General features: G+C 35.6%; 1 protein-coding gene across 3 annotated transcripts in view; it reads left to right on the top strand.

Moving 5' to 3' along the window:
• The window catches only part of UBR3 (ubiquitin protein ligase E3 component n-recognin 3), a 105,527-nt gene that overhangs the window by 77,506 nt on the left and 13,026 nt on the right, over positions 1-14,995 (top strand). For all 3 annotated transcript variants that reach the window (XM_080600920.1, XM_080600922.1, XM_080600921.1), the window contains 2 exons: positions 4,123-4,228; positions 10,720-10,820. In XM_080600920.1, coding sequence (XP_080457046.1) covers positions 4,123-4,228; positions 10,720-10,820 — 207 coding nt within the window. The remainder of the gene's footprint in view (positions 1-4,122; positions 4,229-10,719; positions 10,821-14,995) is intronic.

Here is a 14,995-nt window from a genome sequence, read left to right as displayed (position 1 = left end):
TACATCTTTCTAAAACATAAATATGAAACTGGAGAATAAATGTCATCTAAACTTTTGCAAGCAAAATCAAGCCAGCCAATTGCTTATTTTTCTTTGTCATAATTATTGCAGCACGCTGTTATACATTGTTGAAGTGACATTAATAACAGATAAAAATCCTGTGATTTAAATATTGTTAATTTGTGTTTTTTCTTTACGGTCAAGAGACTGTAAAAAAAAAAAAAAATAAAAAAAATAAAAGGCAGCAAGAAACTTGTAGAAATTTCAGATCACTTTGGCAAAGACCACACCAAGATATTACTAGTGAGACCAAAACTTGCAGCTGCATGTAACTTCCTGAATTACTCATTTTGTCAGTTCAGCACAGCATTTTTATAAATGCTGGCATTCATTTATCAAATCCGTATCTGGTCATCTCTCTGAGTTTAGTTTTCTTTTGTGCTGTGCATGTCAGGATTGACATGAGAAGAGCTGTGAAATCACCTTCTCTGTATAGACTCTTGCATTATGCACCCAAGGATAGCAGAAGGTTTTTAAGAGCTTTGTCAACATCTGTAAAATCAGTGTGCCTTAATACTGAAAATACTGAACAATGCAACTACAGGTGCTAGTGCAGGCAGTGGGGTTATGTAGACAAAAAGCAACTAACTTTTGATTTCTTATGAGAGTGGAAGCAGTAGAACACTTCGTCTAATAGCTTTAATCCCAATGCATTGAGCTTTTTTTTTTTCTTTGAGCTTACGCTTTTTAAAGTACTGATTCTGATATAGTTCATTGCTCCTCTCACAGCAGCAATAACCCTGGGAAGTAGAGCTGGTATAGGAAGAGCTGAAAAAAAAATGTACCAAGAGCAGAAGTGTATGGAACAATAGATTTATTTTTCTATTTATAGAAATGGAATTAAGAAAGGCTAATATAAATCAAAGCTAAAGCTACTGTCTAAATACTAATCTCTATGATTCTATTAAGCAATTTACTGAAGCTTGGCATGTATTGTGTGAAAACAAGCACCATCTAAGTAAGTTAGGAGAATGGAGACTGTGCTGCTTCAATGTAGGTAATATTTGAGTCATATGAACATGTTTGAAAGCCCGTAATAATCCAGGTCATTTATATAGCCTGTCTCAGATATCGTGCAAGTATCAGGAGAGATGGACCGTAATAAAATTCTTTTTGCTATTTGCTTCTCACAATCTTCTGTGAATAAATCTGTAATTCTCACTTTGCTGTGTTTTCATAACTACCAATCTGTAATTTGGATGCTGCTGTGCTTTTTAAAATGAATCATCTTCTACCAAATTTTGATAAGAATATTCTTGTGAAGACTGAACCAGTTCCTGTCTTTCCCACTTAAGAAGGTCCTTGACATAACAGAAGGTCCTTGACATAAAGATGCTGTGAATGTGGAGGAGTTAGGGACGCCTAGGGGGTTATGGCCTTCCTTCCTGGTGTTCAGAAGACTGGGCAGGGTTGTGTGGGGGCCATTGTTGTGTTAAAGTTTTACGTTAATTTGCTTAAAAAAAGGAAAGAAAGTGTATTTTAAAGCTTCTAAATAGCATAACCCCAGAAGAGAGGACGTTCTCTTACTTTGCTTCCATTCCAGAATGATGTATTCACATGAATACACAGGTGGAGAACTTCTGGTGTTTATTTGCCCCATGGCAGATTTCTGCCAGTCTCACAAGCATAAGAATGCTAGAAGTAAAAACCACAAACACTTTGTGCATCAAGTTGCCAGTTCTAAATTCTCAGTGCTCTGGTGATTTTATTTGCTTTCCTCAAAAGCTGCATAGTAGCAGTAAATTTGAGCTACAGCCGTGGAGTTTACACCTCAGTTTAAAAGAAAGAAAGAAGTCTGTGACAAAATGAGAGCATGCATTTAAGCACTTATCATGGAGTAAACTAGCATGAATTTAAAACACAGTATAGCTTCTCCGTGTATTCTCGCTGGACGTGTCCTCTTGCCATTACTGTAATGTAAAATAGAAAAGTGTTGGTGAAGAAATAGACCTTTGTCTCCCTTTGCCTAGACCCGTTTCTGGTAATATAATATTTAGTCTTCTCAGAAATAAGACTATTGAAGCAATAGACAAATCATAACTTACTTTTACTATCTCTGAAAATGACACCATCAGATGGTGACTTTTGTTGTAGTGTTCCCATTAGGGGGCAATGTTATTCCTTGGTTACCCAAGGTTTAGAAACAAGCATGGCTGTGCTACATTGACTTAGAGAATATCTTAATATTTTTAAGTCAAGACAAAATATATTTTGAAAAAGGTCACCATATCTTACTACGTACTACCTAGCTTTACATTTACATCCTGTATGTGTCTTGTAAAGCAGTGACAGCTGCCTTCATCACCCACAAAAATACTATTTTACAAGACTGCTAACGTGAATTCTTCTGTTCAGGTTCAATTATGTTAAAATGTGTTTTGACTCCAAAAAAGGTTGCATACTTGGAGGTTACAAATAGATTCTTTAGTGCTAGGATTTGATGCTTGCTTGCTTCATTTTGTATTAATAAAGTCTCAGGAAAATAGCTATCAAAGGAACAGAGGGTTAATTAATTATGCTAAGCTTTTTTTTTTGCATAGTTGCCCATTTCTGTTTGAAGCTAGGAGCGGTTCAGAAAAAGCTGACATTCTATTTAGTAGCGGAGGGGCAAGAGGGAAGGAGTGGATGCTTGCATGGCTCTCATTCTAAACAAAAATAAATGAAGCAGTATGATTTTATGAAACATTGGTATATTTTCAGGCTTTTGAAGCCTGTCAGCAAAGCAATGTTTTGCTAGAATCTCTTGCCAGGAGAAAAGATGACTTATTTTGTCCTCATTGACTGTTTTTATTCAGAAAGCAGGTGACAGCAATCAATTCCAGTGCCATCTACATCTCCAATTATTATACATACCCCAGGAGCTAATTACAGCCCTCAGGCTCTGATAGTCAGCTGACTTCATCATGCGACTTTTTTGGCCACTGCGTACCTCTGAGTAATTGTCTATTTATGGAAAATAAATTAATAGCTGCTATTTCTACATAAAAGAGAGGACCTGTGAGTGAATGTGTAGGTTGAGCAAGTGGGTTGTAGAGATGGGAGAGAGATTAAGAGTAGGAGGTGAAGGGATCAGTTGAAAGAGTAAGAGCCTTAAAGAAAGAAAGGGAAAAAGGGGGGTAGGGAGCAAGATATCAAGGAAAGAAGTTAAAATAAAAGGGGGGGGGGGGAAGGAAGCAGTCTCTCAGAAAAGTGAACAGGAGAAACAAAAAGCAAGACATACTGTGACAGGAGTTTAAAAACAAAAAAAAAAAAGAGCGAAAGCATGGGAAATAATATTTTGAAATATGACTTCAGTAAAATCTAAAGATTTATTTTGCCCAGACTTTAACTGTATAATAAACACAGAAAAAGAATTGATGTCTGACATTCTTATTGTACATACCTCTCTGAAAATCCTTTCTACGTAGATTGTGCCTGCATCTTGGCTTGCTTAAGGAAGAAAGGATCGGATCGGATCTGTACTTGTGTTGATTGTAGAGGAAATGAGAATTTTCATTTTTACTTTCTCTTCATAGAGAAATGAAAGCTGTGCATTTTAATACAGGCAATAATGTGCAACATGTTACTGCAATAATGTGTATGAATTATAAACTAAGCTTCTTTCATTCAAAAGGGTCTGGAAGTGTTTTACAAATGATATTTTTTCTCAATCGTTGTACAGATGTTTTAAAATTGATTCTTATCAGCAAACTTTGTCTGAAGGTTGTACAGACAAATCTCTGCCATTATGAAGACCACTGCTGCCTAAGCATTGCTATGGTGTGGTCAGAAAATCTGTTTGTTTCTCTTCCGAAAGTTATCAACAAAATAACCTCATGAAGACAGAATAATAAAACCTTTTAAGAATGAAGGGCTGGAGTGTTCCTGCTACAGGGCAGCACTTCCAGAAACCTTAGGTTAATTTCAGGTATGTTCAAGACAGAAATTCTATATGAGTGAGGAATAAAAGCTTTGTGTTAGAAATATATCAGGATCCTTTTAAAACATAAACACTGGTAGCTGAATGTAAAATACTTTATATTATTGTATATAATAATCAGCAATTTCTTTTCCAATTTTCAGATCAGCTCTTCCATGTGTTGGCCATGCACATGCGCCTCTACAGTATTGACTCTGCATACAATCCCTGGAGGAAACTAACCCAGACAATGCAGGACAAAAATCCAGAGCAAGTATTTTAAGTTACCAAATAACAGGTTTACCTTGTTAACAAAACATTCTAGAGGGATTGTTAGTAATGTTCTGTCTTAAATTCTATTCTTTGTGAGGTAGGCTTATGAACTTAACATCTAAAAATTGTGTGTATTTATTTGTAAAAATCTTAGATTTTGTTTTACCTGAAATTTGGCCACGCTGCAGTTTGGAGTTAAAGCTTAAATATACCACTCTGAAGCTTAGGCACATGCAAATTTCATGGTATTGGGTAAGTAGATTGTTGCAATAATTTGTATGGATGCTAGACAAAATTTAAATCAAGAGTCAATTCGTAAAGCTGTTACAGAAATAACATAAGTAGGCTGAATACTTATGAGAAGTAACACAAGTCCAAGCTAAAAGTTTCATCACACTTCTTATTTTAAACAAGTTATTTACCTGAGTCTGCTTTTATAACGTTAACCTTGTATATACAGCTGTACAAGGATTAACAGTATAATACATGGAGTTAGGTATTTGTGTTATGCAAGGACTTGTCTCCATACGTGACTTAAGACTCTTTACTTATCAGATTCTACCTTGACAGGGAGCAGAAAAGTCATGTATTACTACTTTTTTTTCTTGCCTAAAACCAGATTAATATTTTTAGAACTCTTGCTTTAGCAGGTAGTTAACATCATAAGAGGAAAACAGTGCCCATGTGTAATTTTATTTTATTTTTCTTTCTGGCACCTTGAGCAACTTCTTCAGAGCTAAGGTCTCCATTTTGTACTTTGAAATAAAATTGAAAGGAATGTATTTTTAGTTTCTGTCCAGTTGCATATTTGTCAGTGTGCTTCAAAAGCATGGTGAGATTTCAAAAATTAATCTAAAATAGTGATGCCACAATCCTAATCTGCAAACTAGGAAAAAATTATCAAAACGTTTGTGCTTGCTTTCAGTTTTACTAGTTTTTACTGTTTGTCTTCTTGGACCCCAGCCTTTGTTTTGCTGTCAGTGTTAGATTGTTGCAGTAATTAGATTAGATTAACAGATTAAATCTATAATCTCTTAACAAAACATTAAGAATTTTGTAACTGGAAAACCTATTTTATTCAGCATGCATTCAAGCTTCTTTGCAAGTTTGTTTTCATGTGATTCTGCCCTGACCTAGATTGAGCAATGGTTAATAAATTTGGAGTACGGTTGACTGAGTTATGACTAAGATCATGTTGGTAGGTTGTGGGACTGCTCTATGCACTTCTCATGTTGGTATTTGAAGAGCTTGCTGGCTTTGGAAGCAGCTATTAACAGAGGGGCTGATTTTTTTATGCACATCTTCCAAAATGCAGCAACTTTCTTCACTAACAGAGACTTGGTGGAATTCACACATGGGTTTTATCAAGGTTAGGTTGTTGCAAGCTGAATTTAGTTAGAGTAGTCTGTGTTTTGAATCACTTAGAAATGATTGGTACCATAGAGCATAATGGCATTATTAACGGAGGTGTTGCATGTTGAAAATGCATTTGAGCAGTTCTCTTGTTTTCTGTGCTGTTTTTTCAGAAGATGTCTTCATAGCCTTGTAGATGCTGGTTTGGCACTATCAAGTCTTAAATGGTTTAGGAAGCTATAAGGAAGCTATAATGGCTTAGGAAGCTGAGAGATCATCTGTTTTGCCATGAAATAGTTACTGTTCAGATGTACGGATGCAATCAAACTGGAATTTTGCTGTTCACCTCTTGGAATGTTTTACCTCCCTTAGTCTGCAGGCCCCAGAATGCTTGCAGAGGAGGGATATTCACGTGTAATTGGAAACATGTTTTCAATATGTAGATTAAAGCATAAGATGGATATCTGCAATTATATTTTAGAATTTTGAAGTAGTGGTTGCACTTGAAGATGGCATTCCATATGTTTGGTGTGAATGATCTAATTGCACTCTTATTAGTGTCACAGAGCCTTTTGAGAGATCCAGAATAGTGTATTTTTTCCAGATACAGGAAAGAGTATTTGGAGCAAGTAGAAGGTGATACACTGCTGTAAACTGAAGATGATTAAGAGGGTGGTAGAAAAAAAATACCACGGGAGATTTAAAATGTGGACAGCACTGTGCCATTTTGAGGCTAACCAAGTAATATAAATTCTCAGCCTGACCAGTACATAAAACTAAGTATAGACTTGTAGAAAAAATGTCAATGAGAGGAAAAGATCTTTATGATCTGACTGTATTATTGTCATTGATTCCAAACGATATAATGTCAGGAAAGTCACAGGAGCAATGTAAATTTAAACCAAACTCGTTAACTTACTCACCTTGCAGAAAAACCTATATTATCAAGGAGCAGCTTGTGCTTCAACCAAGATTTTCAACTTTTTTAATAAAAAAAAAAACACCTACTAATATGATATGTTTTTCTCTGTAATTTTTACTTAAAATTAATCTCAGTTGAAAGTAATTTTGCAGAGAAGTTAGTTGCATCCTTATTTATTTAGAAAGATAACTTTCAAAGTTAAAAAAAAAGAGAATCTATGAATCTATGAATATAAGTCCTCTTACATTATCGTTTTACCCTTATTTAATTTTAATTACTTTATTTTAAATACATAAATGTTTACAAATAAACCTATCCAGATGTAGAGCTCACATTTTTAGCTTGGTTTTCTACAACCCAGCTATCATTATTCATATATTTATGCCTTAGATTTCATGTCTCTGGGAGAACTCATCAAAGTAATTTGTAAAGACTCACAGAATTGCTGTGCTATACCTTCCAAAGTGTCATCATCCACAACCCTACCTTGATCACTTTGTAGTTGAAAATGGCAGCTGAGAAAAAAGATAGGAAGGAGCTCATGTAGTAACACCAAGGTAAAGTAGAAATAAGGACATCTCTGGACAAGAAGATACTGTATGAAAAAAAGGCTTAACTACTGTTGTTTGAAGGAGGAAAAGGAAAAAAAAAAAGGAAAATGTGAAACCTAAACCTGAGGAACTGTCAAACTCTTGAGAATAGATGGCGCTCGTTGGATGTTTCACACAATGGTGTAGTGGATTCTTTCTCCTGTATGGTTCATTCAGTCCAATGTAATATATACTTGGTCCCACAGGCTGTGCTTAAGCAAATTGTTGTATTACAGACAGATCTGGTTTCAGTGGTGATCAAATAAACAATTATTGTGGTGTAAGTGGGGAATAATAGCTTCTGGCAGGGGACAGAGAAGGAGCAGCTGGAGACCATAATTACTAGACCCAGATGTGAATTTAATGGACTAGTCCAAATAGCCTGAATTTCAGGAACGGTAAACATGAGATAAAAGGTTATGCTTTTTTCATTTACATCTCTGATTTTTTTTCCTATGTTGGCAAAAAAATGATTCACTAAAGCATTAAGGGTCTTTGTGGTAGAAGCTGTTGGGAAGTGGGTGGGAACTGCATGATGAATTGAAACACTGAAATATTCTAGGTTATTTTTACTGAAGTGTTTTGTTGTTGTTTTGTTCTAAGCTAGATGGCTTCAGTGATTGCTTGTAGTGTTGTACTGAGGCAATGAACTGCAGGACAGAGATAGGATTGAGCAACTGTGCGTGGGAACCTCAGGAAAGTCACATTGCTATCACAGAAACTGTTGTGAAATGGGAAAAATAAAACTTTTTCTGAAGATAGTCAGAGGGTAGAACGATGGAACAATGGGGTTTAGTTAAGGTTTGTGCAAGAGATAGTATATACACACATTGCTTGCGACTGCAACAGACTTGCATGTTCTATTCAGTACCCAAAACACCAGTGTCTCAGGGCATGTTATGTCAGTTTCAACAGCAATGCCAGCTTCAAGAGTAATTGCTTTTAGCTGTTTATTCCTTCCCCTAAACTGTAACTCACTACCTTCGGCTGTGCTGATGTAACTTCAGCAGGCTGCATCATGTACAAAGTCAATGAATTAATCTGTTTTTAGAAAGGTTATTTTTAATATGCTGGGAGTGGGTGACAGAGGAGTGCTGGGGGCACAGTGGTGAAAGGGAGAATGGGAAATGCCTAATGTTAGTACTGTCAGTGAAATCCCGTGTTGCGTAACGAGAAAAACTGACCTGCTGCAAAATCTGCTGTGACACAAGAACAAATATGAAATTGTGATTATATCCTAGAGTGTAGCCAGAACAAATAATAGAGTTCTCCTTTCTAATTATTAACATCAGTAGCTGTGTATTCCTCTGACCTTTCTGCGGGTTGGGATTTGCAGGCCGTATTTCTCACCATGCAAATACTAAAGAGAATATAAATTTGTCCTCATTGATTAAGCCTTTGTTTATTTGTATCCTTATCCCTGTATCTCAGGTTTTCCATTTCTGACAGTCCTAAGAGGCCTGAAGTTCAAAGCTTCCACTTGGTAAAGTTAGAAATTCAATAAATAATCAGTTGGAGTTAGCATCAAACAAAAATTTTAAGTTTATGTGGCTGAGAGAAGAGGGGAAGGAGGAGGATGTAAGTAGGCAAAGATGCTGCTTGTTTCAAAGTAGAACAGAATTTTCTATTCTATGTATCCATTCCCAAAGAAGTGACTCCCATATAACTTCTATCAGGGAAGAGGATGCTGAATATAGAGGCAGGGTTGCTATGCTCTCAGCTGTTAGGCAGCTTTGACATTGGCACAGAAGGAGGTGCAGCCCAATTACCTTGGACTGGAGGAGAGGTCAGTTCCTCAGAGAAAACCAAGCAATGCATTTTTATTTTGGTATGTTTGTATTTCATTGTGCCGTTCAGTTCCCCACCTCTTCTCTTTTTGTTTTTTTATGGTTACAGATGACAACTACAATACAATTGATTCACTTTATGTTACTTTGGTCCCATATGAAATTTAACTTGCTTCCATTTTATTTGCTGCTTCTGTGGCAGATTTTTTTTGTAAAGTCACACTTATCGAGCTTTCCCATATGCATTGGGGATTATAACAGGATGGATAATTTCCATACTCCAAACAGGTTTTACAAATTCAGTTTCAGTGTCATAATGAAAAAGTTGCTTAGGATTTTAGCAAATGACAGAGCAGTTTTTAAGTGCTTAATAAGCTGCACTGCTTGAAGTACACCGAAGCAGCTTATCTAAAACCTTGACATTTAATGTGGCTTTACTTCTCCAATTTGTATGAAATGAATAAATTTGACAAATTATTCAGTTGTTCCTGCATGTGAAAATGAGTTCATTTATTTTTAATGTTGCTAGTCAATCACAGTGTTCTGTATATAGAAGAATCTTTCCTAATTTTGCCAGAGCTGCTATTTGACCTAATTGTTACATGACAGTTAAATAATATTGATATTGATACGCCTGTAGGTAAATGTGACCAGGATTTAATATCTACATTTTTGTCTTAACCTTATTCAAAGTTATTTTTTCACAATAATTCATACATAAATTAAAAATCAAAGTTTAGAGGTAATATAAGAGATTGCCCATGGTTACTTAATGATGGTTAGTTTAAAAATCAATGCCATAAATCATAAAATAAAACTAGGTATAGTTAAAAGCAAAATTAGAGAAATTTGGTGAGATTAGCAACTTCAATGCCTGTATCACTTTGAAGAAAAAAAAAAATTATCTTCAAACATCTCCTCAGTTATTCCATTGGCATTTAACAGCCAGCCAACTAGCACCAGGCTATTTGGCACCAAAACTATTTGGCAACGTGAGTAAGAATCCAAACAGCACTTTCTTCTGTGAGGGTTGCAGAGAGGAAAGGTGCTAATGGAGGATGTATATTGCATTTTTGACTTGGCTGTTGAACCTTCTGAGGTGTGTCCTGCAACATTGTTACATCAACTAGAAAGACACTACCTCCTATCTACAAACATACTCTGCTTTTATGACTGTGGTTATAAGGTGATTTTATGACATCAAATGAATCTGAATAGTTTGAAAGTTTGCAGCATCTCTTTATGTGCTTATTTGCTGTCCTAACTCTGTGGGGTTCTTAATGAAGTGTGTAAAATTGGATAACCCCACCTGTGATAGCTGCGTGAATGTTCATTTCCTTACATGAAGAAAAGCAATACCTTTTCTAAGGTCTCACTGTTTTCCAACAGGAACAGTCCCCATAACATTAATGCAGATTGAGGATTAGTTGTTGTTACAACATTTGTGAAATGCCATAGTTTGAAAAAAATAAAAATAAAAAAAAAATTACTGTGTTACTATGTGTTATATTTTGTTAGTTTAGGACTAAAGCTTTTAAAGTGAAATACTGGACGTTGATTGAGTCTGTATATAGAAATAACTAGGTCAAGCAGTTTTTGACAGTTTTGGAATACTTTAACAAGAATTAGGTACCCAAATGGTAACTTAGTTATGAGTTATTACAATCCATTAGTAACATTAAATGGTTTTAAGATAAAGATCAATTAGTGATTTGACAGGTGTTTAGCTTCTATAAGCTCAATAACAAATGTAATGCTATTTAACATTTAATGTGTAATAAAACATGAAGAATGATATTGTAATATTAAGTAATCTTCTTTGGGTTTTCTTTCCAGGTTGATAAGCGAAGAGCTACCAGAAGTTCCTGTACTTTACAGAGATGTCTCATCCCTTTTGCTCATCCAGATTTTAACCATGCCTCAACCATTGCACAAAGGTATGTTACAAACGTGTATATTTAAATGATTATTTATATGAGGGTGCATTCATGATGATTTCCAGGATGATAAATCATAGCTTGTCTACTGTGTATTCTTAAATAATGTTTCTGCCTTATCTACAGAAGGTGACATTGAACAGAAATTTTTGTTGTTGTTCAACAGGCTTATCTGTGTTCCCTGTCTTCTCACCTTATCAGTCAGTTTATTCAGTAAAGATACAAGAACTGAGCAAAAACTACTGAAGTTGTTTTGCTGAAGAAGTGTCCTCTGTTTGACCTTCATCTCTTTTCCTAAAGGGGTGTCTCAATACTTGGAGTTGAACTGATTGCCCAAGGGTGAAAGCTTGTAATTTAGTTTGACTTTCAGAGTTTAAATTGTAGCAGTTGTGTATAATAGGAGGTCATATATGAAGATAGTAATTGCTGTAATGCAGCAACTACAATAGAGATGGCATATAGAAAAATTTGGAATAAATATTTAAGAACCATATTTTTCATAGCTAAACCCAAAACTTTTAAAACGTAAATTTATTTTTCTGTAATAAAGGAGTAACTGAAACTAGTAGTGCAGCTTACTAGTTGTAAGTATGGTCCAGAAGATGGTAGTTCAGCCCCTCTGAGCTCTGGTTTGATTATTTATAGCTTTACCTTTATTTTAAAAAGAGAACAAACAAGCATCTTAGTACTTCACTGACAATGAACATGTGCTTGGGGGTCTGTTTCACAATTTTGATACCTCATAGGTTTTGCTAATTTCTGAGTAGGTAAATATGGAGACTGTTCTGTTCTTGATGTATATGCCTAATTTACTAAGTTTAACAAAAAATTTGCTTCCACTGAAGAGGTGTTCAGTCCTTACTATTGAATGTTCAAATTCAGCTCAAGCAACTGTGTGTGTGTCTGTTGACATTGTGGGTTGTTTTTTCTTGATTCAGTGTACAGATTTATGGATTAAATATGTCCCATCAGTTATTAGAATATGAAAATACTAGGAGAAGTTAAAAATAAATTAAAAAAAGGAATAGGAAGCATACTGTCAAAAACATACTTTTCTTTAACCAGAATTTTAAAATAAATTAACTTGTGTTCAAAAGAATAAGAGCAGTAAATTAAAGTATAATGAGACTAACTTCTTCTGAAAAATAAGGAAGGTAGAGGTGAAGTCGAAGTACAAATAAGTCTTTTGGTAGTTTATATTCAAGCACTGAAGAATAACATTTATGAAAGTATATCTTTATCATAGGAAAGACAGCATTCAGCTAATAATAGTAAGGCATCCTGTGGAGAATTCCGTAAAATACCACACATCAGTAGCACATTTTGATTGTGCTCTTAGCTTTAGTATGAGTTGCATTTGAAAGGAAAAAGGCAAGTGGCAGGAAGATGATGAATGTAACCACTCCAAATCTACAAAGCATTAAATTGGAAATAAATAGCCATTTATCTTTCTAATTTTTGTTTAATCAAAACAGTTAGGCAGAAGGAAGAGAAAGTATTTCATAATGCTCTGTCCTGAGGTGTAGAATGCAGTTCAGAAAAACAAGTAATAACATATTTGTTCAGAACTTTTGTAATGAGTGCGTAGGTCACAGAGTTGAATGCCAATATCATTAATCCTTGGTAGAGAGCTCATGCATGAAAAGGTAAAATGTCTTGTGCAGGGTCGTGTGGCAGGTCAGTGATGGGGTGAAAAAACCCGTATGTTTGACCCTGCTGCTTCCTGAATGTTCTTTGCTGTTTTGGAGTGATTGCAGGGCCCGGGAGCTGTGGACTTGACTGACATCAGTGTTCAGACAGGGTTGATGCTTGTGTGCCCTGACAGATGATTTCCAGTAACAGTAGACTTAAATACATAGCAGAAGAGATGGTGCTGCAGTATGGTGCAGAACTTCCCAGTAATGGTGATTCTGTAGGGTTTAGAATCAATGAAAGATTTCCTTTCTCTTTTAGCGTCGACGCTATTTTCTAATGGTACTGGTTTTGTAGTACCATTTATTAGGTTTGTTGCTGTGTTCAGAGAAACAATATTTGCATCCTTACAGGAAACTAAAACTAAAGTATTAAATCATCTTTCTATTCATACTCAAAATCCTTTTTGTTTATACTGTGTTTTTAAAACAGAGAAATAAACTAGTGTCCTGTAAGGAAGGACCCAAACTTCATCTTTTGCCCTTTAGATACAGCATGGGGAATTGTGTTAACTACCCTGTTAACTTGTGAATAGGTGTTGGTATCTTTTTCAATCTGACATCGATTAAAGCAATAAAAATGCCATTACTGTTCAGCCTCTTCATTCGGAGAAGAAAATTGTTCAGAATTCATCACAAAGAACACTACAAACTAAATCTTTTTTTTACAGGAGAAACTTTGTGGTGGAGGTCAGAGCATTTACGAGCAGTTAGCAGATTTTTTTTAAAGAACGAATGAAGAAGATAGTGTACCTCCTTTGTAGAGTAATCAGCAAAATAACCACTGTGTTTAAGATACTAAAACAATTAAAACAATTTGTGATTTTTTTTTTTTAGAATTTGACACTAGAACATCGGTGTAGCTTTTATAGGCTTCACATGCTCAGCATTTTGAAATTTGTACAAGACTAAATAATAGTCCACATAGGCATTTCTGGTTCAATTCTGTGGCAGTTGTAGTGCATGAGATGGGCAGTTCATGGTGTTGTGAATTAGGACTCATCAACAGTGAATGATAGGAAATTAAGATTTTGTTTGTAAGATCTCTAGCTCCTTTCTTACAGAAGTAGGAAATGATATTCTGTATGAAGAAAGCTAATACAGAAACGGAGACAGTGGCATGGAGGTTTAAAAAAAACTTAAATATGTCCTTGTAAACTGAAATCTAATCTGCAACACAATTTCTGTATGTTGAACAAGTCACTTAATTCGAAATAGACATTCTTCATTGTCACCATTAATTGTACCTGACTTGGGACCCCTGTGGGCAGATTAGTGCTCATAGCTTCACGTGGCTTCAACTTCTGCTTTGCTTTGGAAGTGGAGAAATACCAGTGTTGCAAAGTATTTTTAAAAACTGGGTCTGGGTGAGCATGGGGTAAGTAGGTGCACAGAATCAGTGGTCATCTGGCCATCAGTGGCCTGGCACTGTGCTTGGTGCCATGTGTGAGGAGCATCACACAGCAGCATGGGTGCTTGATGGAGCCCTGTTAATAAGCCTGGTGGTGCCCTAGCGTATGCTGCAGTGCTGCTGTTAAGAGATCCGTGATTTGGGAGTGGTAGACTCAAAGGCTGTTCTGAGAGTTTAGCCCAATTAATGTATTCTGTAGAAAAGATTTTCTTCCTTGGCATGTAATACCTAAGTTCAGTCCCCTTTTCTTTTTTCTTCTCGACTCTGATAAGGCCTGGATGCCAAAGAGTCTGATCTGGATGCTCTGACACATATTTTTCTAGGAAGCTTCAATGTCATGCAACGGAAATAGAGCAAGCAGCACTGGGGCGAACACTAACACTTTTCTTTAATGATTGGGTAAGGATCTTGACTAAATATAAAATGAATGTAATCAACTTGAATAGTATCCAATTTCAATGTGGAAGCTGAAATATTTGTCTGTATACTGGGACTTTCACTGTACCTTTCATGAATTATCTGAAGTTCAGTGCTGTCTCCCTTTGTTCTGAAGTTATTTATTCAAATAACTGTTCAAGTTTCAGATGAAGAATATTTTCAAAGGCTATTCATATATAGATGCCCTTTTGAGTTCACTAAAAATGGTCCTTCATTTTGTATTTGATCTGCTTTGTGGATTCTTTCTGCAGTCATTGCCTGACAGCATGCACCATCTAATTTGCTATCACAGTTAAATGAAAGATGCACATTGTTAGTAATAAAGGCATTCATCTGCACACTTCTTGCACTAAAGCTAACGCTAGGCTTCTAGAAGTGTTTCTTGTATAAGCTTTATATTTAAAGGGGAATTGTTTAATGCACATAATGGGATGGAGTGCTGTGAAGTAATTTGGGTCCAAAAAGTTTTGCTTAAAAGTTTAAAAAATAGAAACATAAAAGCAGTTCTTGATATTGTATAAAAATAAATACAAAAATTATGCACGAAGCTGTCTTGATTATAGTGACCTAGCCCCAGTAATACAATTTTTAGTCTGTCAGAATAATATCACATTAGTCTTTGTGTACAAACGTGC

This window comes from Anser brachyrhynchus, assembly GCF_964034855.1.
Source record: "Anser brachyrhynchus genome assembly, chromosome: 7".
NCBI classification, from domain to species: Eukaryota; Metazoa; Chordata; class Aves; order Anseriformes; family Anatidae; genus Anser; species Anser brachyrhynchus.
This window is presented reverse-complemented; position numbering and strand designations above follow the sequence as displayed.